Genomic DNA, 24,139 nt, shown 5'->3' with positions numbered 1-24,139 from the left:
CATCATTGCAAATATCTGAATTTAGACACAGGAACAATCTGTGCTGTCATGAAGTCGGTGCTCAGTGAATGCTGGGGGAAGGTTCACCTGTCACTGGAAGTAGTGTTACAGTGTACAGATGGGTTTGTGCCTTTTGTCTTTCTTTACCTGGGAACCGGCACTTCTGAAACTGCAATTTTACTCGCTTTTCATATATACTAGGGAAGAATGATCTAAGTATACGGCTTTTCTAAAGCTAAGAAATGAGTCTCTTTCACAAAAGAACTAAAAACAGAACTCTGATTCATGAATTTGCTAATGACTTTTCTCTCGGGGGAAACTCCGCGTGCACAGTGAGACGTCTCCTGGGGCACAGCCTCATGCATGATGTGAAGGTAACCAGGAATGTCAGCTCTGATATAGGCTGGCAGGCAGCACCAGCTAGACTTAACCCAGGGGTACTCAAATGGTAGTTCCTTTCACCATGTTAGACTGTGCACCCTTCTGGCAGAATGCAGGTTTTTTTTTTCCCTCCTTGCTTCCTGAACATTTGTTTTGAAGAGTTACTGACCTAGTTGACAGCCTTATGAATAAAAACAGCAATGAAGAAAACAAACATGCATATGAATAATTCATTATAAATTCTGAAAACAAGGACAAAAAGAGTCACAAGTAAATCAATTTATAATCCAGAAAATAATTGCAGATAATTGGACAACGGTGAAAGACTATCTTCTATATTGTTTCTGTTGTTGTTTCCTTTTCTTCCTTTTTACTTTTTTTTTTTTTTTTTTTGGAACGGAGCAACCTGTGTGAAGTCTAAATTGGCTTAATTACATAGCCTGTAAATAGGCAAACTGTGGACTGGGCACTGGGTGCACTAGCTTCCTCACTTTTCACTGCAACACGCAAGGTGAGGGAGGGAGTGGAAACCAACAGCACAGGCAAAGAGAGGAAGCAGAAGCTGTTGCCTGGTAAGACCTCCTGAGGCAACAGCCCAGACAATGAAGATGCAGTGAGATGCAAGCCTCTTTCCCGTGCTTTCACTCCCCGACCCCTACCCTACACGTCTAGAAGACTTCGTTTCTGCTCCCCCAACCCCTCTGGCAGTGAATGCTTCTGTGAACCACTGTGGTTTTAAAACACCCTGTGCAATACAAAGAATTCTTGCATGTATTTTGTGGTTTGAGATTAACTTTATGAATCATTCCTGACATTATCAGCAATGAATGCTTACCAATGAAATAAAATAAGTAAGAACCTACACAAAACAACTTGTAGTTGTCAGCGAATTAATTCTGGCCACAGACAACCAAGAAGGGAGGAACTGGGGCACAGAGAAGCAAATGTCAACCCTACCTGGAACTGGCAGGCTGAAAAGATCAGAGCAATCCTCTTCCACCGAACTCTAACCTGTTTGATCTAATAAAGAAAAACTATATGGTTTCCAGTGGAAATGGATAGAAAACCATTCTTACCACTTCCCTCCTGGAGAGTTAGGGAAAGAGTCCCTAACAACAAACTTTGGTCCCGACCCAAATGCTGCAGGTGAGTCTTCACTGTAACATTACCTAGGGGGCAGAGGCCATCTTTCTCATAGGGTTATGAGATAAACAGCGCTGTGAGGGACACAACACAGGTGCAGCATCTGGAATGCGGTCAGCACATATTAGATGCTCAGTAAATGCAGCCATTATTTTTTTCCAACATTCTTACATACCACTTTCCACTCACCCCCTCTTCTCTTTTCTTGTCTGTGCAATCCTGATGAGTTCCCAGGAAGGCTGGGAGCAAAAGAACTCCAGGGTGTGTTTCCCTGCCCTATGATACCTCTGAGATACCACCATCTTCTGGTTCTTTCTTCACTGGAAGTGCTGCCTAAGTTCCCAGAACTTCCCTGGAAAACTTCTGATGAGAAAGGCAATGGGAGAGTTCCCAAACCCTTCTCTGCTATCACTTTGGGGCTCTACGACAGTTGTAGCCTTGCTCGCCCAGGTTCGGAAAGGGAGGTATGGATTATCTGGGGACTTACATTGGAATACTATCTAAATTGGAAGCTCTAAAAACTTCTCCAAACGTTTTCTGTATTTTTTTTTAAGTACATTAAGGAAGCTGACAAATGGGTCTTCATAAACACAGTCGGACAAAATATGATTCGATATTTTCATTAGATTTCGGGATGAGTGGAGGTACAGTGCTCCGCGTTATGTGTTCCACCGTGGGGCGGGGTGTGTTTTCTCGACGGTGAAATGCCCTGCGCAGATCACCACCCGTAAGCTGAAATGAGGAAAGCTGATTGCGGAGGTGGAGGGGGTGTGGTATTAGGGTGCTGGTGCTTGTTTAGGGGGCCACGATTGTGAATGCGAGCAAGGGAGAGGCGTGCCAGGCGAGCGCGGGAAAGATTACTGGTGAGACAAGTGTGTGTCTATTTCCACAGCGCCCTGGCTCGCGGCAGCCCCTGGCTGGGCGAGGGGTGTGATGTGAGAGTGGGGTGGGAGGGGGCAGCAGGCGGGGCCTGCCACGTCACTTGGAGAGTGAGTGTTGGGAAGGAAGGGCAGAGCGGAGAGCCGAGCGGCTGCAGCTGCAGCGGCTGCAGTGAAGGCTAGAGCGGTGGGGAGGTGGGTCCCCGCGCCCCAGCGCCGGGGCAGCCGCAGGGCCCTCTGCGAGGCCTGCGGCGCGACTCACAGGGAGGAGGTGGCGGCTGTGGCGGCGGGAACGGCGACCTTGGCCAGACGGAGCTCGCGGTGCACGTAGGGCGGAGGCCGAGCTCCGCCAGGAGTCTCTGCCGAGCCGGAGGGAGGCGCATCTGGCGCTTCGCTCCCAGCGGCAGCCGGGGGGGCTTGAGCGGCCGGAGAAACGCAGTGGGAGCTGGGAAGAGCTAGCCGGTCCGGAGGGCGGACCCCCGCGTCCTGGAGCCCAGTCTCAGACACGACAGGGGGCGAAGCCACGCGTCCTTTCGGGCAGCCCGTTTCACACGCGCCAGTTTGCGGTTCCAGGCATCCCAGTAAGCTGTGGCACCCAAGCGCGGATATCTGGAGGCGCGGAGCTAAATCCTCTGCGTCCGGGTCCCCTCCCCAGACCTAGCCTTGCAGAGGCTAGGGCTCCGGGGCCCCAGACCCAGCGGCCAGGCCAGACCGCGAGCTCGGAGGAGCGCGAGCCCCACCCTGCACCGAGGGCGCCGCTGAGAGCCGGGAAGAGGTGCCGCGCTCCAGACAGAGGTTGTGTCGGGGGCGCCGTCCTAGTGGCAGGGAGCGCACCGCGGAGGGGACATGAGGTCGGAGAAATCCCTGACGCTGGCGGCGCCGGGGGAGGTCCGTGGGCCAGAGGGGGAGCAACAGGATGCGGGAGATTTCCCGGAGGCCGGCGGGGGCGGGGGCTGCTGTAGTAGCGAGCGCCTGGTGATCAATATCTCCGGGCTGCGCTTCGAGACGCAACTGCGCACCCTGTCGCTGTTTCCCGACACGCTGCTGGGAGACCCTGGTCGCAGAGTCCGCTTCTTCGACCCCCTGAGGAATGAGTACTTCTTCGACCGCAACCGGCCCAGCTTCGACGCCATCCTCTACTACTACCAGTCTGGGGGCCGCCTGCGGAGGCCGGTCAACGTGCCCCTGGACATCTTCCTAGAGGAGATCCGCTTCTACCAGCTGGGGGATGAGGCCCTGGCGGCCTTCCGGGAGGACGAGGGCTGCCTGCCCGAAGGTGGCGAGGACGAGAAGCCACTGCCCTCCCAGCCCTTTCAGCGCCAGGTCTGGCTTCTCTTCGAGTACCCTGAGAGCTCAGGCCCCGCCAGGGGCATCGCCATCGTCTCCGTGTTGGTCATTCTTATCTCCATCGTCATCTTTTGCTTGGAGACCTTGCCCCAGTTCCGTGCAGATGGTCGAGGTGGAAGCAATGGTGTGAGCAGAGACTCCCCAATTTCCAGGGGTAGTCAAGAGGAAGACGAGGATGAAGATGATTCCTATACTTTTCATCCTGGCATACCCCCAGGGGGCATGGTGGCAGGGGGCTCCTCCTCACTAAGTACTCTTGGGGGCTCCTTCTTTACTGACCCGTTCTTTCTGGTGGAGACCCTGTGTATAGTTTGGTTCACTTTTGAGCTCCTGGTTCGCTTTTCTGCCTGTCCCAGCAAGCCAGCCTTCTTCCGCAACATCATGAACATCATTGACTTGGTGGCCATCTTCCCCTACTTCATCACCCTGGGCACTGAGCTGGTGCAGCAGCAGGAGCAGCAGTCAGCCAGTGGAGGGGGCGGCCAGAATGGGCAACAGGCCATGTCCCTGGCCATCCTCAGAGTGATCCGCCTGGTCCGGGTGTTCCGCATCTTCAAGCTGTCCCGCCACTCCAAGGGGCTGCAGATCCTGGGAAAGACCTTGCAGGCCTCCATGCGGGAGCTGGGGCTGCTCATCTTCTTCCTCTTCATCGGAGTCATCCTCTTCTCCAGTGCCGTCTACTTCGCAGAGGCTGATGATGATGATTCACTCTTTCCCAGCATCCCAGATGCCTTCTGGTGGGCAGTGGTTACAATGACCACGGTAGGTTATGGAGACATGTACCCCATGACGGTGGGGGGCAAGATCGTGGGCTCGCTGTGTGCCATCGCTGGGGTCCTCACCATCGCCCTGCCTGTGCCCGTCATTGTCTCCAACTTCAACTACTTCTACCACAGGGAGACAGAGCAGGAGGAACAAGGCCAGTATACCCATGTCACTTGTGGGCAGCCTACACCAGACCTGAAGGCAGCCGACAGTGGACTTGGCAAGCCTGAATTCTCCGAGACCACTCGGGAACGGAGACCCAGTTACCTTCCCCCTCCACATCGGGCATATGCAGAGAAAAGGATGCTCACTGAGGTCTGACTGATGCATTCAGGGTGTGAATGGAAAGGAGGACACTGAGCAGTCTCAGGCTTCCTTCTCATTCTCCACCTCCTCACCTGAGCTCCAGCCGAATTCCTGACTCCCTCCCCTGCACCGGGTCCAGATACCTGGACTGTCAACCTTGTTGCTTGATCTCTACAGCATTCAAGGTTTAACCATCTAAATGTCATTCTTGAAATTCTAACGGTGCCACCCATTCATGCCCATCTTCTGTCAAGTGGATGAGATTTCCGTCTGACCTTCCCTCCTGATTCTAAACTTTCATGTCTGGGGCTGGTAATATCTCTAGGAACAGAGATGTCAACAGGATGGAAGCCAGGCTTACCTGGGTCCTATTTCTCTCCTTGGTGTCCTTTGCTTTGGGGCATGCACCTGTCAGCTTTGGGCTACATGGTAACTAGCAGAAGCTGGAGTGTTCGTCTTTCTGTTTTATTCCTGTGCCCTGTAACACCTGCTGCTCATCCTGCAGAGGACCCTTGGTAAAGCCTTTAGCTGCACAGCCTCCAAATTTGTTATTTGTCTCGAATCTTGGAAGGAATTAGAGAAACTGCAATTAAACTTGGCCATCTGGAGGACATTAGAGTCAGTCCCAGACCAAAGGGGCCACTGGATTCCTCCAGGTGTGTCCTGGCACAGTGGGTATGTCAGCCTTGGGTCTACATTCAGTTCTTCCCTCCCTGACTGTCTAGCTTCCAGGAAGGTTCCTTCTCGGAGCCAAATACTCTTTTTGTGCAAGTGCCTTCCTGTGCAGAGGAACTGGAAAGAGGGAACCACAAAGCCAAGAGAAGTGGCTGAACAGAGTCAAGCAACTTGCCTGACCACATTATCTAAAGAGAGGTATCACTTGAGCAGACATTGACATCTGGGAGGCATGCAAAGAAAAACCTTGTTGCAGACGGGAAATTTCTCCCCCATGCTTTCCCCCAACCCTCTCGAGCCCCCCACCCTGCTTCCTGGGAATTTGACTTAGGATTGCAGTTGAAGGTTTTCCAAAGCAAACTCTAGCTTAAACCTGCAGACAGGTAAAAGCATGTATTGGATGCTAGCGTGGGGTTCTTCCCATTTTAGGGGCAATGAAATAGGTTCAGAGTAAAGAAGAAACGTCATTCCTTTGTTGACAGTCTTACTGTTAGAGGTTTTTTTTGTTTGTTTGTTTGTTTTTGTTGTTGTTGTTTTTCTGAGTCAAGCAAACATTCACCTGCTCTGCCCCTTGGAGCTGCAGCTGACCTACTCTAACTGGTAAGGTAATGTGGCCATGTCACCACTAGATAAGTCACCCTCTTCCAGCGTGAAACTGCTGCCTTCATCCCACCTTCCCACTTCCCTTCATTTCTCTCCTGGTAACGTTGTCATTTGTTTGTTGCCTTGAAAAACTGTGATGTACTACTGTTCTGAGCTCTTCTGGCTGCAGTTCAGAAACCGAAAGGACTGTTAACATGTTTTTAATTTTATATCTATGCTTTAAGACTCTTTGATGAAAAATTTTTAAAAATTATTTTCTCAAAGAGCAACTTAATGAGGGATGGCCTTTTGAGGGTTTTCTTGAGAGGCACCGTGGCTCCTGTGAGTGCCAGATCTAAATCTGGACTTTGCCACAACCTGACAGGGTAACTTGGGTGCCACAGTTCCTCTTTGTGCCTCAATTTCCCAACCCATTAAATGGGAACATTAATGTCTTCCCCTCCCTACCTCATGGGGAATGTCGATGAACTCATCTGGGAAGCTGGGGATGATGCTATGCAAATGTGTGAATTTTAGTAAAGGACTTGAGTTTTTAGTTCATTAGCCAGTTTTCCCGTCACCCAGAGGCAAAACCTCCCTGCAGAGTTCCTGTCTTGGATCCAAAGCCCAAGAGTAGGCTATCATGGGTTATTAGCTCCCTAAATCCCTGCTTAGCCTCTTGACCTGGGCCTCAGTCTCTCTTCTTACCCATCAGCAAGGAGAATGCTCTTTAGACAGGGTCAGTGGGATCCTTCCAGGGCCAGAGGCAGCCTTGACTGGGAGCTTGGCTTCTCCAAACCTGAAATACAGATAAGAGGAGTTCCTGATTCGGAAATCCGTTCCGAGGCCATGAAGTTCTGGTTTTCCAAATTCCTTCCGTTACTTCTGGCTTAGGGGGCGAAAGGAGAAGGGCCCACTCCAGAGGCAGCGGGTTGCTTTCTGCGAGGGTTAATGTTGGAACATGTACGCATGTTCATCTCTATATGTGTGTATGTGTTCATCCTCATCACCATCCCTAATAAAACATTTCCTTTTCAAGTCAGAGCATGCCTGAAAGTAAAGGGTTTGTGGAGAGCTGGGCTCTCCAGGGACTCTGGTTGCCATAGCAACCTTCCAGACTGTTCTCTCTATCTTCTGATTTGGGCATCAAGGGGAGAACAGGAGACTACATATTCCCAGCTTCTGAAATGGGAACACCTCCTACATAGTGCTTGAGGGGCTGGTGATGACCAGCCGGCTGTGTGACCTTCGGAAAATGAGGGGGAAGCAGTTCCTCAAACTTTCTCCCTAGACCTCTCTTCCCGGTTTCCCCATCCAGTCATCGAAGCTGCCTCATCTCACCCCCGAGTCTTCAGAAATTTGAATGCTAAGCAACTGCCAGTTAAACCAATGTCAGTATTATCTTTTGCAAAATGACAAGGGGAGACTTGGAGGGGACAGGCTCCTCAAGGGGCGGCCAGGCGGGGCCCTCCGAGAGTCTGACAGTCACAGTCCATGAGAGGATCATGGAACTGCCATCTCCTCAGAGAGGCTCCTCCCTGCTCTCAGAGAGACTGAAAGAAATGACACTTCTTCCTCCTGGGGATTATCTAGCTCTGTTCCCAGCAGTCTCATAGGTGGCTCTTCTCAAGACATCGAAGAAACACGGAGAGGCTGTGACCTGACCTAGTTTCTGTGAAGGATTTTGCCAAGCAGTCCCTCTGACTCTGAGCCTCTTTGTGTGGAATCTGTGCCCCGAGCGTGGAGCACCCTGTGCCGCTGAGACAGCTGGAGTGGTGATTTCCCAGCTGCCAGCAAAGGCGAGGGTCAGGCCTCTGTTACACCTGATCGCCAGCAGGAGCTCCCAAATGCCTTCCTGGATCTGTCAGGCTCAGCTGAGACGTGGGATAGTCCTCCTGCCGGATCATCCCTAAGGAGAGAGGGGGACAGCTGGCCGCCTTTGCATCAGAGGTAGGTTCTGTTGTTGGGAAGCTATGATCCTGGCTCAGTGCTCCGGGCCAGATTACAAGTCCGGGAGGGGAGCGCATGCATCCCGGAGACCCAGGGCTTTGACGTCCTGGTCCTCAGGGACCACCTTCCTCTCCTGTGTATTTTCTGTGACTCCATGTATTTTAGTCTCCTTCCTCCGTTTCTGCTCCCTCACTGCTGGCTCCCCCACCCTTTCTAGTCACCTCCTTTCTCTGCACGCCCCTCCCCTTCTCCGAGGTATACTCATTTTCACTGCGTTCCCCCCCCTTAACTGTCACATTTCTGGCGTTTGCCCTTCCGTTGTTTAAATCTCTTCCTCCTTCTCTATGTGTCTTTCTTTCTATCTTTCTCCCTCACTCCACCTTTTTAGTGGCAGGGAGCAGCTGTAGCACTTCTGTTGCTATCACAACTTGAACCCTAGGACAGCAGTGATCTCAAGTGTTTGTTAAGAAGGCTGTTCTCCAGCTGGAGGACACCCCTACCCCCCAACACTTCCCTGCCAGTACAGTGTCCTGTCCTTTCTTGCCAAGCTTGACCCTGTGATCACAAGTTCTGAGCTTACAGAGCAAGATGAGATTGCACCGCCTTTAGAAAAGCATCTCTGCAGAAATTTCCTAATCTTCAAAAATAGAAAATAGAAGGAAACAGAGAAGTGGGGGAAGGAGGAAGGGAGAGAAAGAGAGAGAGAAAACCTCTAAGTTCCCCAACTTAAAGCTTACACAAAGGTTCAAAACAAAACAAAAGAAATAGGAACAGTAAGCTAAACACAAAGACAAGGACTTAGGAGGGAGTGGAATTAGGAGTGGAATTAGCCTGGAAAAAGCCTTAACTCAGAAGGGGCCCTCAAGCTGCCCTTATTTCACTTGAAGGCCCTCACAGCCTCCAGCTGTCTCTCTTGCACACTGAAGGCAGGACAAAGCAAGGGCGTATCTCTCAGGGGTGCTAGGTGCCAGGACACTCCTTGACAAGATGGATTAAAATTCTCGACCCAGTTCTTCAGGGGAATTGTGCACTCCCCTTGCTAGCGGTAGTCCCACCAGCATCAGGACAGGGGTGGGTGGGGTGGAGGGTAATGGACATTTTCTAACACATTGTAGTGATAGTTGTATAACTCTATAAATTAACCAAAAAAGTCCCTGGATTGTTGGGGGGGGGTGGGGAGAAGTGGCATGGGGTTGATAACCTAAGTTTCATACCTCGGCTAGGAGAACAGTTTGGTTTTATAAATCTAAAAGGTTAGCATCTCTAAAGATGGACCAGTCTAAATATCCAGGATGGGATGACAGTTTTTTCCTTCTGCCACTTGGGGACACTAGAGCTTTCATGCACTCGCTCCTTGCTACTCAAATACGGTGCCAAGAACTGCCTTTTTTTTCTTTTTTTTTTTTTTTAATTTTGACAATCAAATCATTGTGGGATTTTTCCTCTTTGCTCAAGCACAAGAAAGGTCAAAGCCATTTTTGGTAACTGCAGAGCGTGATTAGCATGTATTGCGCTGGGGTGAGTATGCTGGACGCTATTCTTACGTAGGACGAAGGCAGTGAACTTGCCCGAGGGGTTCGGACTTTGCTGGCAAAACAAAAACAAAGAGGAAAAATTTCAAAATCCCCACAAACCAACCAAAAAACCGTACCTAGGCTCTGCACCTGTAAACTCAGAATTCCTAAAGAAATTGTGCTGGAGTCAAGGTTTTATTCTGCTTTCCTCCTTCCCACCCCCTCCCTGCAGTAGCCATTAACCCTTTACAGCCTCTGTGGGGTCCGCTGTCTTTGGTGCTTTGGGCAAACAGAAGTCAGCTCACCTGGCTCAGGGTCTGTTCATCAGATAATGCTCTTTTACTCTCACTTGCCTTTTGCTCATTGGGACCCATGCTTCCCTCCCCTTGGTACTTATCCTCACATGACACTTTCCAGCGCCGCTGCTTATCATTCCTTCTCTCCCCTGGCTGAGACCTTGCTTTTGGCAGTATTTCTGTCACCCGGCATCTCCACACAAATGCCAAGATAGATTCCCAGAGAATATTGTCCTCCCGGGACAATCTGGCTGCCATGCCAGCTCTGATCGTTTTTGACTGTGTGTTACTGCCCTGGGAAGCAAAGTGGGGTCTGATTCTAGCTTGTCAAGGTCACTTAGGGAAGAAAAAGAAAGCTTTCATTCTTTAAACCATAGGATTTCCTCTCTCCATTCTGCTTTATATGGGGCTGCCGCCAGTGGCACAGATGAGCTTCTGGCAGACCAAGGCCTAGAGCTTGGGGCTTTAGTGGGAGAGGGAACTTGCCAGATGTAGGCCACTGGGAATACAAGACAGATGGGCTCTCAGTTCTCATGTTACTGTGTCTCCCAATGAAACCCTTTCCTGCTTTGGGCTTGAGGTCCCTGTGGGATTGGAGATTGTCATGTCATGTCCCTTTGCTCTGAACCCCTAGAAGAGAGGAGCTCACCCTGCCTCCCCTGTCCCTTCTCCATCCTCATCCCCTTGGCACCCTAAAGAGGGGGTGAAAATCTATTTGTGACCACTTCTGAAGGACAAACAAGGTGCTGACTCCCTCATTCCCAGGACAGACCAAAAGGGACTGTAAATATCCTTAATAGTACTGGTCTCATCTTGGCTGTCAACTTAACCTACTTAGGACCCAGCCTGGGTGAGGGTTTGTAACAATTTTTTTTTTTTTTTTTTTTTTTAAACACAACTCTAATGTTATCGTTGTTACTATGAAGAGGCTTTCCCCTGCGTCTGCCTTGGGCCTCTGCAGACGTGCTTTGCTCGCCCCTGGAAAACATCTCGGATCCTCAAGCAGCCCCCGCTGCAGGTTGCAGGGAGCACAGACAGACCCCCACTCTTTGGTGAGCGCAAAACCAACATTTCAAAAGGAAATCGCAGCCACGCAGTCTGCTTGTGCTGCTATTTTTGACATGCTCACTGTTCTCTCCGGGCTTGACAACCTCTGTCTCCAGGAGACAGACAAACCAGCTCTTGGCAGCCGAGACGCTTTGCTTTGAAAAAGAACATAGGAAGATAGTCGCGAGGCTGGGAGGGGCCAGGAACAGGAGCCATTCTTTCCCTCTCTTCCAGGAGACTCAGCACCTGGCCGGCGGGGTCCGCATGTCTAAGGCTAGGGCACTGTCCTTGCCCAGTGAATCCTTCCTCTGCTTTGGTCCTCCCCCATGGGAGTGGTCCTAGCAAGAATGAGGACGGCACCATTCATTTAAAAAAGCCTTTAAAATGCCTTCAATGCTGTCAAACATCATGTCATATAACAAAAAGGCTAGGAGCAACAAAAAAGACTCTGGAGCTAAGTTTCCAGGGTTCAAATCTCACCTTGGTCACTTGCCTGCTAGGTGACACGGAGCAAGTTCTGACGCTGCTCTGTGCCTCAGTTTCCCTTTCTGTAAAGGGGAGGATAATAATAGTACCAATGTCAGGGAGCTGTTTTGAGGATTACATGAACTAATATATGTACAGTGTTTATGTAACATGTAATAATAGACACGTGGTATAATATGTAACAATATATAAAAGCACTATACAAAGATTGGCTGTTATTACTATTATCCTACAACAACCAAATGAGGTTGGTGGGCTAGGCATTGTTTTCCCCTGCCAGATAGGATGGTTGAGGCTCAGAGGGCATATTCAAGGGCACACAACTGATGTGTGACCCATCGTCCTCAGGGGAGACGTAATTTATAGAACTCAGTGAGGGTCCGATTAATACTAAACAAGAAGAGAGAGTGGATTTGTGGTTCCTAGATGTGTATAAGGGCTTTTATTTATATGCCAATTTGTCTCTTTGAGGGAAAACCAGCAGGTGCCCTGTCTCTCCCCACCCCGCCCACCCTGTATATTGTGATGAATCTCACATAGCTATACTCTCACATAGCTATAATCTGACATAGACACACACACACACACACACACACACACACACACACACACACACATACATATACACAGGTTTCCCCAGCTATCCAAAAGTAGAACATTCCTGTGAAAACTTTCATAAACCAAATGAAGTAAAGCAAAGAATTACCATTTCACAAAAGCAAAAATCCTCTTCGGATTTCTCTGGGTTATTGAGAGCAGGTACTAACACAGGTCTTTAGTAAAAGCAAAGTGGCATTAAAAAAAAATGTGTGGGGGGCGCCTGGGTGCCTCAGTCACTGAGCACCTGGCTCTTAATTTTAGCTCAGGTCACGATCTCGGGGTTGTGGGATCAAGCCCTGTGTGGGACCCCGTGCTCAGCGGATTTTCTCTCTCCCTCTGTCCCCCCCCCCCATGTGCTCTCTCTCTCCCCCCCGAAAGAAATAAATAAGCTTTTTAAAAAAGTGGTGTAAAGAGAAAACCTGTACATCTTTCTATAGACCCCTCCTTCCTACCACCACTGTTCTCTTCCCTCCACATTTTAACGTTCCCAGGGGATGGCACTCCTCCAGAGCCTTCCTCTCCTACTTCCTCCGGTCTTCCTCCTTGGGACAAATGCAGGGTCCCATGTTAGCCCTGAGGATAGAACACCTAAGTCAGACTCTAGGTCAGTTTCCTTATACTGCTCCAGTAGCCTTCAAAATCCCACCTCCCCTGGTCCTCATCCTCAGCACTCCCTCTGTTCCTGGGCCATCTTCACGACCCACTGCCCCCATCCCCTCCCTTTGCAGATGAGGACATCTCCCCTCACTTTGCAGGTGGTGACACCCTGTCATACATAGGAGAGCTCCAGCTTCCCTTTGCTCTTTTCAGGGGGAGGAGCCAGGAGGTCCCGGAGCTGGAAGAAGCTAGCCCCTCCTACTCCTGTGGGTCCCCATTGGCTTCCACTGCAGCTCTCCCTGGAGGTCCCAAATTAGGCCCCAACATTCTACTCACCCTGTGCTCATTCCCACAACCACTCCAGCGTGCACAGAAGACCTGGCGCAGGGCAGGGCAATGGGACTGCCTCCCCCTTCTGACTCCTTGGCTTGCTTTCCTTTGGAGGTAGCAGACTTGCATCGGAATCCCCGTTCTTAGCTGCACCTCATTCAGTCTCTCCAGTTTTGTCGTCTGCAAAGTAAGGGAGCTAATTCTGCTCGCCTCACACAGTTGTTGGGAGGCTCAAACAAACAGACACATTAAAGAGGTTAGCAGAAAGTGAACTCTCAGCAGAGCAGGGCCCAGGGAGCCTCAGTGACGCTGAACAGCCAGCCACCGTGGAGTGGGGCTGGAAACACCTGTCCTCTCAGAGAGAGGCAGGATCCCCACTGACTTCAGTTCTGTTCTCTGAAACAAACATTTACATGAAATATGATATAAAAAATAGACTCATGGTAGCTAGCTATTTTATCCAGGAGGTTCTTTGCCTGAAGGATTCACAGCAGAATCTGTTTAAATAATGGCACCTAAGATATGATTTAATATATAGACACGTAATCTGAACGTATCTTGTGAAAATAGAATGGATATACTGGTGATATTTTTTTCAACCAAGATAGAAAACTCCTCCCAGGAGCACCAGAGCATTGGGAAGGACAGTACTGAGGGTCACAGGGACAGAATGGGTAGGGGGGCTGGGAGGGGCCCTAAATGCTGCTCTTTATGAAGGAGAAGGTTGGTGCAGACAAGTGGAAAGATTAGCCTGTGATTCCAGTTAATTCAGAGCAAAGCTGGGTCTAGGACTCATATTTTCTAACTTCACCACTTGTATATATATTTTTTATGGAAAACAGAAACCTAAGGATTAAACTTACCAATTTTATTCATTTCCTATCCAGCCAAACTCATTAGCACAGCTGTCTATAGGAAGTGGAATTAAGTGCTTTGTAATTTCATCTCTCTCTTCCCTGACTTTCGAAGGTACAGAGACAGCAGGCCTAGCTAGAGAAATTCTTCATCAGAGAGCCAGCTGCTGGTTTTGTAAGGAACGACTAAAAATTGTTACTCTAGTAAGTACCAAAGCTATTTTCACACTGGGCAAAGACAGGCTCATGTACAGGCTCTGGCCTGGGAGGCCAAGCCCTTTGCTTTTAATCTTACTAACTAAGATGTTCTCTAACCTTTCAGGACTATAGTTTTTCCGGTAAATTTAGTGACTGGGCTACAGGAAACTGTCACAAATTGGAAGTCAGGAAAGCAGGTTATTTGAGACTTCTGTATTTTGAAAAGGATAGGAGGGATGCTGAGAGGTAGCATCTTACTCAGGACTGCTGATTTCTGACACCCTGGGAAACAGAAATCAGCTTCTAGATTCTTCTCTGTACTTGGTTGTCCTGGGAGAGAAAGAGAAATCGCTGTTTGTTACAGATTCCTTTTATAAATCACAGGGCTAGTGTCAGGAAGAAAAAAGTTTCTAAAAGCCACGGTGGCTGAACCGTAAATCAGGCAGTCTCCAGCTGCTTTAAGGCAAGTTGGCATTGCTGGGAAGAGGGAGAAGTCTGGCATGATGGGGAAAAAGAGTTTGTGTCTCCTGTAGGACTGCTCTCAGTGTTTCGGGGAGGGGGTCACATTTACCCAGGAGCAGTGCACAGGACTGCACATGGGGACCCCAGGCTCTCACCCACCCATACCCAGCCACACTCCGGGCCTGGTACTTCCCTTCTGCTCCTCTGGAGGTGATTTTTTTTTTTTTTTTTTTTTTTTTTTTTACTTAATTCTTATTTTCTGCACTGCAATCCTCTGGCAGATGGTTTCATATCCCTGCAGAATTCTAGATAGCAACCCCAGAGCACCTAACCCAAAAAAACTGTGCAGGTTATTCCTGATAATAGGTCCTAAATCAGTGACTTGTAGGTCAGCTACGATGCCGTGTTAAGAAATATTGGATTATGAAAATTTTATCTCAACAAAACTGGGAAAAGATATGAGAAATACTGGGAGATTTCACATGCAGAGCTTTGTTTTCTTTTGAAAAATGGAAGAGCTGGTCTTCTTGATCCTACGTTTTGGCTTTTCGTCTTCAGTCGGCAGTAGCTGAGGGAGCTGTCCCCTTCCCAAGGTGTAGTGGGCTCTCTTTTGCCCAGTGTCCACTGAGGCTGGGGCTGTCATTTTTCTTGTACCCCCAGCATTGTTTTCCTGCTAGGTGGGAAATATGTCCTATGTGTGCGTTTCTACCAAAGGCACTGTGCCCAGACCACTTCATCTGGTGACTCCGTGGACACTGGTGCATGGTCCCTCCCTCAGAGCCTTCCTTGAATGATCTCGCTGAACCTCAGTGGACTGTTGGATGGGACGGCGGTAGGTGTGGTTGTTAGGAACAGAGTGAAAGCAGAAGCGAGGGCTGGCAGCCCGTGCAGGAGGCAGTCACAACTGGAGACAGAACTGGGCTGCTGCTTGGAGGGAAGGGACCTTGTAGGAATCAAGAACAGGCTAAGTTATGTTCTCTGTCCAATTAAGTGGGCAAGGAAATGTGTGATGCAGTTAAGGATTTCCATCTAAAATCATTAAAATGCAAAAAAAAAAAAAAAGCAAACCTCGGTGTTTGGGTATTTCTGACTCGAGGCCAGCCGCCTACTTCTGTGATGTCAGATAATGAGACATCACTCTGTTCGTGCCGGCTGGGACTCAGCGTTGTGAGTCGGGGATCGCCGTGGGATTCTGTAGCTCTCCTGGGGAATGGCTGGCCACCAGCCAGGGGCTCTGCATCTGTGCAACACTCGAAGCCCATGGTCGTCCCCACACTCTTTCTTCCCTCTCTTCCTAGATTCTTCCCTGTCAGTTTCAGCCCTCAATCAGACTCTGCTGGTGACGGGCTTATTGGCCAAAAGTGAGCTGACCGCAGAGCTGGAAGTGTGTCCAACATTATTGTGTTGGGAGAGAGATAAGAAAGGTTCTCCTCTTTTCCTTGCTTTATCTGTTATTTTATCAGAATATTTTGGGGCCAGAGTCCAATAGCAATTTGGGCTAGAGGCAACTCCAGGGTCCCAAGAGAAGAGCAGATTTCATGTTGGTCATCTCTTACTGGGGACGCCTTTCCCTTCTGAAAACCCAAATTTAAAAGGATTCCATGACCCTTCCCCTACTCATCCCACTGACCCCCATACTTGATCTTTCTAGGAGCGCAGAAAATATTAAATCAGGTTGGGTTAAAGGAAATCCATCACGGGTCTTCCATCTTAATGGCCATCTGCCTCACTTTTCCCCATAGATGTTCTGGAAAGTTCTGAAAAGGTGTTTTTGACATGTGTGCATGTGTATAAAAGTAAGAAAATCATTTTTCTGTTAAAAAAAACAGGTGATTTTTAACAGGCAGGGACCCTTTCACGTTTAAATGAAATCTCAGGATGTAGCTAAACTTAAAAGAAAGCATATAGTCTGTAGAAAAATGAACTTAAGTTCATTTATGGCATACTTCATACAATTGTAATTCCTTTGTCCAGTGGGAGGAGAAGGTATTATGAACCAGATTGCAGGATTACCCACCAGATTTGAGAAAGAGCCTTTTTATTCACTGGAAGAACTAGGGGATATTTTTCAAATGTGTATTCAAAAGTGGGAACTCTAACGAACTCTATTGCAATTTTCTCTTTTTCTTACTGTATTCAGACTGTCTCGATCATGAATTCCCACGGGGGTAGCATGGTATCTCCCACGACTATAGCCATGTCAGGTGAGGCAGGATGGGAGAAATGAGGTCCCGGTCCTAAGTCCCTTGTGTCTCACTATGAACTGTGCAAGAAGGGGTGATGTGCTAACCCAGGAGTCAGGACCCAGTGCTACCACCCTGTCTGTGTAACTATGTGGCCTTGGGAACACTGGGAACCTCTCTGAGCCGTGGTTCTCTCCTCTGTAAAACCATATCATTGATAGAACATCCCTCATGGGGACAGGTGGGGTTAAAGGAGGCAAAGCTAATTAGGAGCTCGCAGGTCCTGACACACAGTAAGGATTCAATAAAAATGGGTTATTTTTTCCGTGATCTCTTTTGTTGGCCCATTCTAGCAGGGCACTGAGACATAGGCAGGGCCTCTAAAAATTGCCCAACCTTTAGAAACAATTAGAACCACTCAAAGCTCATTTAAGCCAAGGCCTTTAGGAAATACATGTGCGATAGTTTCTCTTTCTTTGTAGATCTGGGTTTCCTAGCTTACCACTGGTCATGGTTCAGTGATGTAATTACCCAACACTTGGTAGGATGACAGGTGACTCATAGAAAGGGTCTTGTCTTAATACCCTCTTAGGCAGAAAACCACCTCCCTGTTAAAACAGGCCGCAGAAGGGAACACCCAGCAGTTCTCATAATCCATTTAGAAAGAGCATAAGCAACGAAGCGACTTATCCATGCAAAATTCTGGGAAGCAGTGACAATTTCCAACACACTTAGGAATTAACTGGGATATCGAATAATTGAGTGTGGACAGCCAGCATTTACTTGCCTGGCTTCTGGGTTTGCCTTGAGTGGGAGAAGTTGTTGCAAGGAGTCTGCACAAGGACCCAGGAAGAAGCCGAACAGGCTCAGAAATGTCATGATATATTTGGGGTCAACATTCTTCGGAATTATAACACAAGCCAGTGGATAATAGGATTCAGTTTATAGAGAGTGTATTTCTTAAATACAGCATTTCAGGAATATATTTCATCTGTAAGGAAGTCAGCTGAACTCAATGATGTATAAGTAAGTAGAGAATAAGACAAAATGACATACAAAAATTGAGCAGGCAGTGGCTTCCAAAAGACGAAAAATCCATTCCTCTGCCCTACATTCGGAAAAGTCCCTCATTAGCCTAGGCTTGTTCTGAGACATCCCCATAACCAGGGGATGAGAGGGAGAGATATTCCAAAATGCAGTCTCCCTGCTATTTGTGTGGTAGGCATGTCTTCCTCCTACCTCAGTTATACATCTGCTGCTGTACTTTTAACTTCCTTTCTGCCATTTTGTACCAACTGAGTTGGATATTCAACTGACCATATTACCTAGAATAACTCCTTATGCCAGAGGTCCTCAAATATGATCTGTGGGGCCCTAGTTCTACATGGCATTCCTATGTAAATGTTCCCAGCCACTACATTTCTGCTTCTTGGAGATACATGATGCATGGGAACATGAAATTAAAGGCCCTGAGAAGTCCTGCACCAAATAAACCTATTTCACTTCTTAAACTTGTTGTTAAAATTATTTTTACCATAATATCTCCACCCCATTTGAGGGGTAACTTCTAATTACATCCCACAAAAACTATAACCCAAGGAATAAATTTTAAGAAACTCAAAGACCTCTGAAACTCCTTATGATGAATTTGAGTCCATGGAACCTCAGTCCTTAAAGATTTTCTCCAATGGACCATTTTGTGGCCTCTTATCAACCTTCTGAAAATTCTCCACACTCCTGTTTGGTTGCACGGAGCCTTACATAATCAATGTTTTGTTAGGGATCTGAATAATGTGAAAGAAGATAGCCCCTCCCCTGCTGACCTTCCAAGCCTTCTGAAATAGAAGTCTTTGAGAAAAATAACTGTAAATTGGGTCTTATTGGTTGGATTTAGAGTTTCTATTCTATTGATTGCAAACATCCACCCTTGAGATGTACTTCTCTGGACTGATAGCCTCCCGATGGCATTCCCTTGTGGTATAACAGACCAAGTTCGGTGCATCTCATTAACAAAGTCAGAGATTACATTGTGCATCTCTATTTACTTTTCTAACTAAAATAGACCTTTTTGGAGCCAACATGGGGTTTGAACTCATGACCCTGAGGATCAAGACCTGAGTTGAGATCAAGAGTCAGACACCTACCCCAACTAGACCTTTTAATGTAAATATTCAAGCATGCCTTTACTAAATACCATATTTTAAAAATCTTATTCACAAGACTCAAAGAAATACTAGCAGTGAGCTAAGTAACCAGGATCTTCAGGCTTCTTTCCCATGCTCCTAAATATTGTTTTCAAGGTATTCTCCAATGGTACCTCCCAGTTGGACCCAGTTCCTCCAGTGCTGGGACTTAAGTTCGCTGGGTAGCTCTTTCTGCTAGGTGTTCTTTGTGCTACTAAGGGCTCTTACCTTTGACTCTGCTCACCCTAGGAAAGGCATGATGCTCATTGTCTATTCCTCCACCCCAGATGGCCCAGGACTAGGTTCTTTCTTCCATGGTTTCCTTTCTGTGTTTAGAGGTAAAAGGAGAGAGGATGTGGTGACTCTTAACCTGCCGTTGCCTTTGTAGGACATCTTTTGCTCCTTTTCAGGACATCTTGGGCTGTGAGGAGTTCCTGATAGCCAGTTCTTTCTTTCACCTTTAAATCTTTAAATTCAAACCAGAAATTTGAATAAATGGACTGTGGAGATGGTGGGCATCACACCTAATTCTGGGTCTATCACTGACTTGCTGTGTGACCCTGAGCAAGTCACCAGCCCGGTGCTCACCAGATGGTAGCTCTTGGTATTATTCTCTGGCCCAGTGTTTCCATCTGTAACATGAGATGGTTGGACTAGACAATTTTTGAGTTTCTGCTTGAAAATTCTATGGATGCTTCGCTTACTCATTGAATGTACAGCTGGTTCCCTTGATAACTTGGCAAACTTTATTGCTTGGCTTTTGCTACCAGAATGATCTTTTAAAAAGAGAGCCAGAGTTACTAAATTTCAACTTAATATAGAATTATTGGATTTCCGGACTCACCCACTCTAGTCTCTTATTTTACAGACAAAGATCAGAACTTACCACTTACAAATAAATGGAGCAGGTTATAGCAAAATTTTGAAAGAGATATAATAATTTTTATGTAATGCCAAGGGGGATAAATTGCTTCTCTCTGCTTTTCTCTTGCTTTTCCTCCTTCCCTCCTTCCTTTCTTCCTGCCTTCCTACTTTTCTTAGATGAGCTCTTAGTTATTAAGTGCTTCCAGATCTTTTTTATTTCACAGTTGCAAAATAAACATTTCTCGGTTTTGGCTGTGTCAAGTACCTTGGCATTATGATTGGAAAAATGTTGGGCATGGAAAGGCACTTCTATATTAAGGAGAAGCAGGAGAATGCAGACTAGCAGGGGTGTTAACTAGAATGTTCTGGGTCTCTGGATCCCCATTTGCAGAGGGAACCTGTATAAAAGACAGAGGAAAGAAAAGGTGGTATAATTCTTTGATATCCTCAGACCATCAGACCAAGTAGAAGATGATTTTTTCCATTTCCGGGAAAGTGGTAGTGACCCCAAGGGCAGGTGTAGGGTTCTATGTTGGCCCCACTGTGCTATGTGGTGACTGTGGATAGAAGGGTCTTGGTTGGATAGAAAGTGTTCAGCTCTGCTCTTCCAGCCCAGTCTGAAAGCTGGAGCTGCATGTCCAGACCAGGGTTCCCACTGTGCTGGATCCCAGTCCTATATGGCTGTGCTGGTTCCCAGTCCTGCATGGCTATACTGGTCTTGGTGCTTTTTGGTGTCTGTTCATCATCCTTATCCCATTTAGCTTTCCTCCCTATTTTAGTGTGCCTGATGAAGCAGCAGAACCCTGGACAGGGATAGAAAGCTTATGTGGGCTCCTAATGCACTGTCTGACTTTGAGCAGATTGCTTGAAACATTTTATTTTCTGGCTTTTCTGCTTACTAAGGAAAATCGTACAACTCAGAAAAATATAAGGAAAAAAAATAAAAGACCCCATAATCCCACAGCCAGAGACATTCAGTGTTGGTCTATTTTGGGTTTTTCTTTTAGACTAGCTCTGTCTGTGTATCTATATCTCTATAGATGTCATAGTTGCATTTCATTAAAAAAACTCCATGTACCTCTAATATTCTCATGCTATTATTACATAACCACCATTACATACACCATGATTTGCTACCCCCTACTGTTGGACATTCAGGTTTCTGTTCTTCTGAATGATGCTACGGTGACTATTTTTATTAGGGATATCTGTCCATATTTATAAGTATTTCCTTAGGCTTTATTCCTGCAGGAGTCAAGAAGTATGATCAAACGAGCACCTTATGTTCTAGACTCCAACTTTCTCACCTACAACAAAGTCCAGCAGAAACCCCAATATAGCAGCAAACACTTCTCCAGCGTCCCATGTGCCGGCCCTGTTTCTAAGAGCTTTCCATGTCCTAACTCATTTAATCTCACTGGTGGCCCTGTGGGTAGCTTCCTGTCAGATAAGTAGCTTGCCCAAAGTGGCGCAGCCGGTAGGACTCAATCCAAGGGGTCTGGCTCACAGTTCTTGCTCTGAACTCTGCTCATACGGCCTCCAAGGAAAGGACTAAACCCAGGGATCGCTAGGCCTCCTTTCCTCCTCACATTAACTGCACTATTTTAGCCTACACTAGCCATGTGCCCGGGTAACGTGGCTGCCTGGTAGGAATTCCCCAGTTCCTTGAATCTTCTTCATCTGCCCATTTGTGTTCCTGATGAGGTAGGGGGTCTCTCTGTGTGCGAGTGGGTGTGAGTGGGTACGTGTGTATTGTATGTGCCTATAGAGTTTTGGGAATGGAACGGAGCCAGCAGAGAAGTGTGTGAAATGGGAAAGCATGAACAATCTATTGACAAAACAATAAAACGCAGGCTATCTCTGCTATCAGTTATAGATAACATCATGGTTTCCTTTTTATCTTAAGGTTCTCAGGCCCTTTGGCTGGGAAATTTGTCATTTTATAATGGGATTGTTGCCTCGGCGCAGCAGGGATGGGACTGGCTGTGGCTGTCTAGCACAAGCTCCATCCCAGGAGCACATGTCTGCACCTATTATCTGAAGAGTCCCTCCTCTTCCTGAGCTGCCATGCCTGCACTGTCCAGAGCATTGCTGTGTATGGCCATCCATCCCATAGGGAAAGAGATCATCGACAGACTCATCCCTGGAATGACATGTCCACGCTGCTTCTAGTGCTTGCTCAAGAGAAAGACTGCTGAGCCTCCTTGGGATTCTGACCTAGAAGATCTGGGAGAAGCCAGGAATCTGCCTTTATAAGATGTGTGCTCCAAGCAGTTACCTTGAGGAAGTTTGTGAAACCTTAGGCAGTGGGTCTCAACCTTCATAGGGCATCAGAACCACAGAGAAGTTTAAAAAAAAAATACCACTTCCTGCCCCCTTGGCTGTCTTGTCCAGTCTCCCTCCCCAATTTGAATAATTGCTCTAAGATGGGGTCCAGGTACAGCATTTTTTTTTTTAAGCTTCTCAAGAGACTTCCATGTGCAGCTGGTGTTGGGAACTACTAGTCTAAGAAATTCTGGTGAGAATAACTTCACACTTTTACATTTAAGTGCACTTCACATTATAGACCTCTTTCACAATTGCACATCACAACAATCCAGTAATGTCAGGAGAGCAAGCATTTTTATGATTGACCCTGGCCCAGAGACGTTGACCGAATGGCCTAAGGTTGCACAGCTTCTCCCTAAGTCAGCAGCAGTGCCCAGGCCAGTCCTGCCAAGCCCTCTGGGAGGAGGCAACCTTCCTCCCCTCTTAAGATCTTCCAGGATCAGGTCATCTTAGCTTCCATCAGCCGCCCCCTGTAGTGTGGATCATGGGCTCTTTCTGTTCCTTCTCACCCACATCCCTCCTCGTGCAGCGGCTGCTCCGTCTCTGAGAGCATCCTTGTGCAATGTGCAGTTACACTTTCCTCCCCTCCCAAGCTGCGTCCCGCTTTACGGTTAGATAACGGCTCTGAGGGGCAGAAGCCCGAGGAAACTGGACAGGGCACATCGCCCACAGCAGTCTGACCTCAGCCTCCAATCTAGCCCTTCCCTGCTGGTCCTCTGCAGTGAGTGCGGTGCAGGACAGGAGCAGGGAAGTCGCATCCCCTGGCAGCTGCCTGGGTGTCAGTGGGATACACTCCCTTCTCCCCAGCTGGAACCTCACGTCCTGAATTCTCACAGTCATCCCCAAAGCTTCTCTCCCCTGCACCTATCCACCCTTCCATTCCACCTCCCCACCCCACCCCGACAGCGTTAAAGCCCACCTGGGTCCTTCCCGTGAGGCCGCTCTGGGGGCCGGAGGCCCTTGCGGTGTTGAGTCCGCGCTCCGGACATCAGGCTGGTTGAACAAGGTGGAGCAGGGAGAGAGGCACAGAAGCAGGTAACTGCAGGTCCCCTCCACCGACCTCCACCCCGCAGCCATCTCTAGGCTCAAACTCTCCCGACTCAAACCACCGCTCTGGCTGCCCTTTCCTCTCCCTCTCCTTATTCAAACCTTTACACAGCACAGGCTGTGTCCTGGAGCGGCTCCCAGCGACTGCGGGCTCTCGGTGTCAGGCTCCTGCAGCCTGCTTCCCCCGGAGGCTGGGGGCGGGGGCGGGGAGGAGGCGCGGCCTTGCCTCCGCGGCTGTGCGGGCCTCAGAACTGCGTGTCGGTGCCCTGGGCAGGATTCCCCTTCACCTGCCTATTCAGCAGCCTTGTGACTGAGAGGCTGCCGTAGTCCGCAGATTCCTGCAGCAGTCTCGTCTTTCCCACGGTTCGGGCCTGCCCACTGTCGGTTGCTGGCTGATTTGGGGGGTTGGTGTGGAAGGTCAGTCAGGGTCCTCAATGACGTTTGATACCCCCGGGACAGAATTTCAGGAAAAGCACATGCTTTGCTGGCAGGGCTGGCCCCCTCCTCTTAGTCAACAACCCTATGTGGCTTTTCTGCCTCATCGGAGGATTTGGAAGGAGGGGAGGTGGGATTGGATGGACAAGCCCTCCTTTCTCAAAGCAAGGGAAGCAGTGAAGTTTCCCATGGTAGAGAGTGACTGGTTTGGTGAATCTTCACTGTTCCTGTTGGATGTCATCAGATAGACCGGTTCTAAGAGGGTCCAAGAACCTTTCACAGTTGCCCCTGCCACCCGCAAGGCTTGAACTGCTCCGTTATCCACAAGGCTGAGCCTCCAACAGCTAAGTCAGGACCCTTGGACCCCCGGCTTTGGTGGATTGGAGGAGGGTTGAATCTGAACCAATCGGAGGAGCCTCTTTCCCAGAAACTCTCAGTTGGGACAGATCAGTCTGGGCTAGTCTCTCTTGGAAGAGATGGAAAACCTCCCAGCCTCAGGAGCTGGAGGGAGTGTCATCTATTATACAGATTCACTTCCTTATTTTATAAATGGAAAAAATTGAGGTCCCAAGAAATCACACGATTGGGCCAAGGCCACATGGCTGTTATGGTTACTTTACTACAGAGCTGGTTTGAAGTCCAAAGTGTTAACTCACTTACTCTCATGACTAAGTGATGCCTCTACAAC

At 48.4% G+C, this 24,139-nt stretch overlaps 1 protein-coding gene and 2 long non-coding RNA genes across 10 annotated transcripts in view; 1 reads left to right on the top strand and 2 right to left on the bottom strand.

The window, feature by feature from the left end:
* Positions 1 to 3,222: 3,222 nt before the first annotated feature.
* Positions 3,223 to 24,139, top strand: part of KCNA6 (potassium voltage-gated channel subfamily A member 6) — a 43,053-nt gene continuing 22,136 nt past the window's right edge. For 6 of the 7 annotated variants that reach the window (XM_032349041.1, XM_032349040.1, XM_032349044.1 and 3 more), the window contains exon 1: positions 3,223 to 8,027. In XM_032349041.1, coding sequence (XP_032204932.1) covers positions 3,249 to 4,835 — 1,587 coding nt within the window. In that variant the 5' untranslated portion in view covers positions 3,223 to 3,248 and the 3' untranslated portion in view covers positions 4,836 to 8,027. The remainder of the gene's footprint in view (positions 8,028 to 24,139) is intronic. The other variant, XM_032349046.1, reaches the window with a different exon arrangement.
* LOC116594115 lies at positions 11,364 to 13,017 on the bottom strand. Its single transcript, XR_004287055.1, has 3 exons — positions 12,904 to 13,017; positions 12,423 to 12,543; positions 11,364 to 11,432 (listed from the first exon to the last, which is right to left on the bottom strand). It is a non-coding gene; the product is annotated as an uncharacterized LOC116594115 (long non-coding RNA).
* On the bottom strand, positions 14,063 to 23,325 carry LOC116594114. Of its 2 annotated transcripts, XR_004287053.1 has the most exons (4): positions 22,889 to 23,325; positions 19,907 to 20,039; positions 19,006 to 19,103; positions 14,063 to 14,279 (listed from the first exon to the last, which is right to left on the bottom strand). It is a non-coding gene; the product is annotated as an uncharacterized LOC116594114 (long non-coding RNA). The 2 variants fall into 2 exon arrangements; XR_004287054.1 differs by lacking the exon at positions 19,907 to 20,039.

The sequence above is a fragment of the Mustela erminea genome, chromosome 6 (assembly GCF_009829155.1).
Source record: "Mustela erminea isolate mMusErm1 chromosome 6, mMusErm1.Pri, whole genome shotgun sequence".
NCBI lineage: Eukaryota > Metazoa > Chordata > Mammalia > Carnivora > Mustelidae > Mustela > Mustela erminea.
The sequence above is the reverse complement of the archived record's forward strand: the minus strand, read 5'-3'. Positions and strand labels throughout refer to the sequence as shown.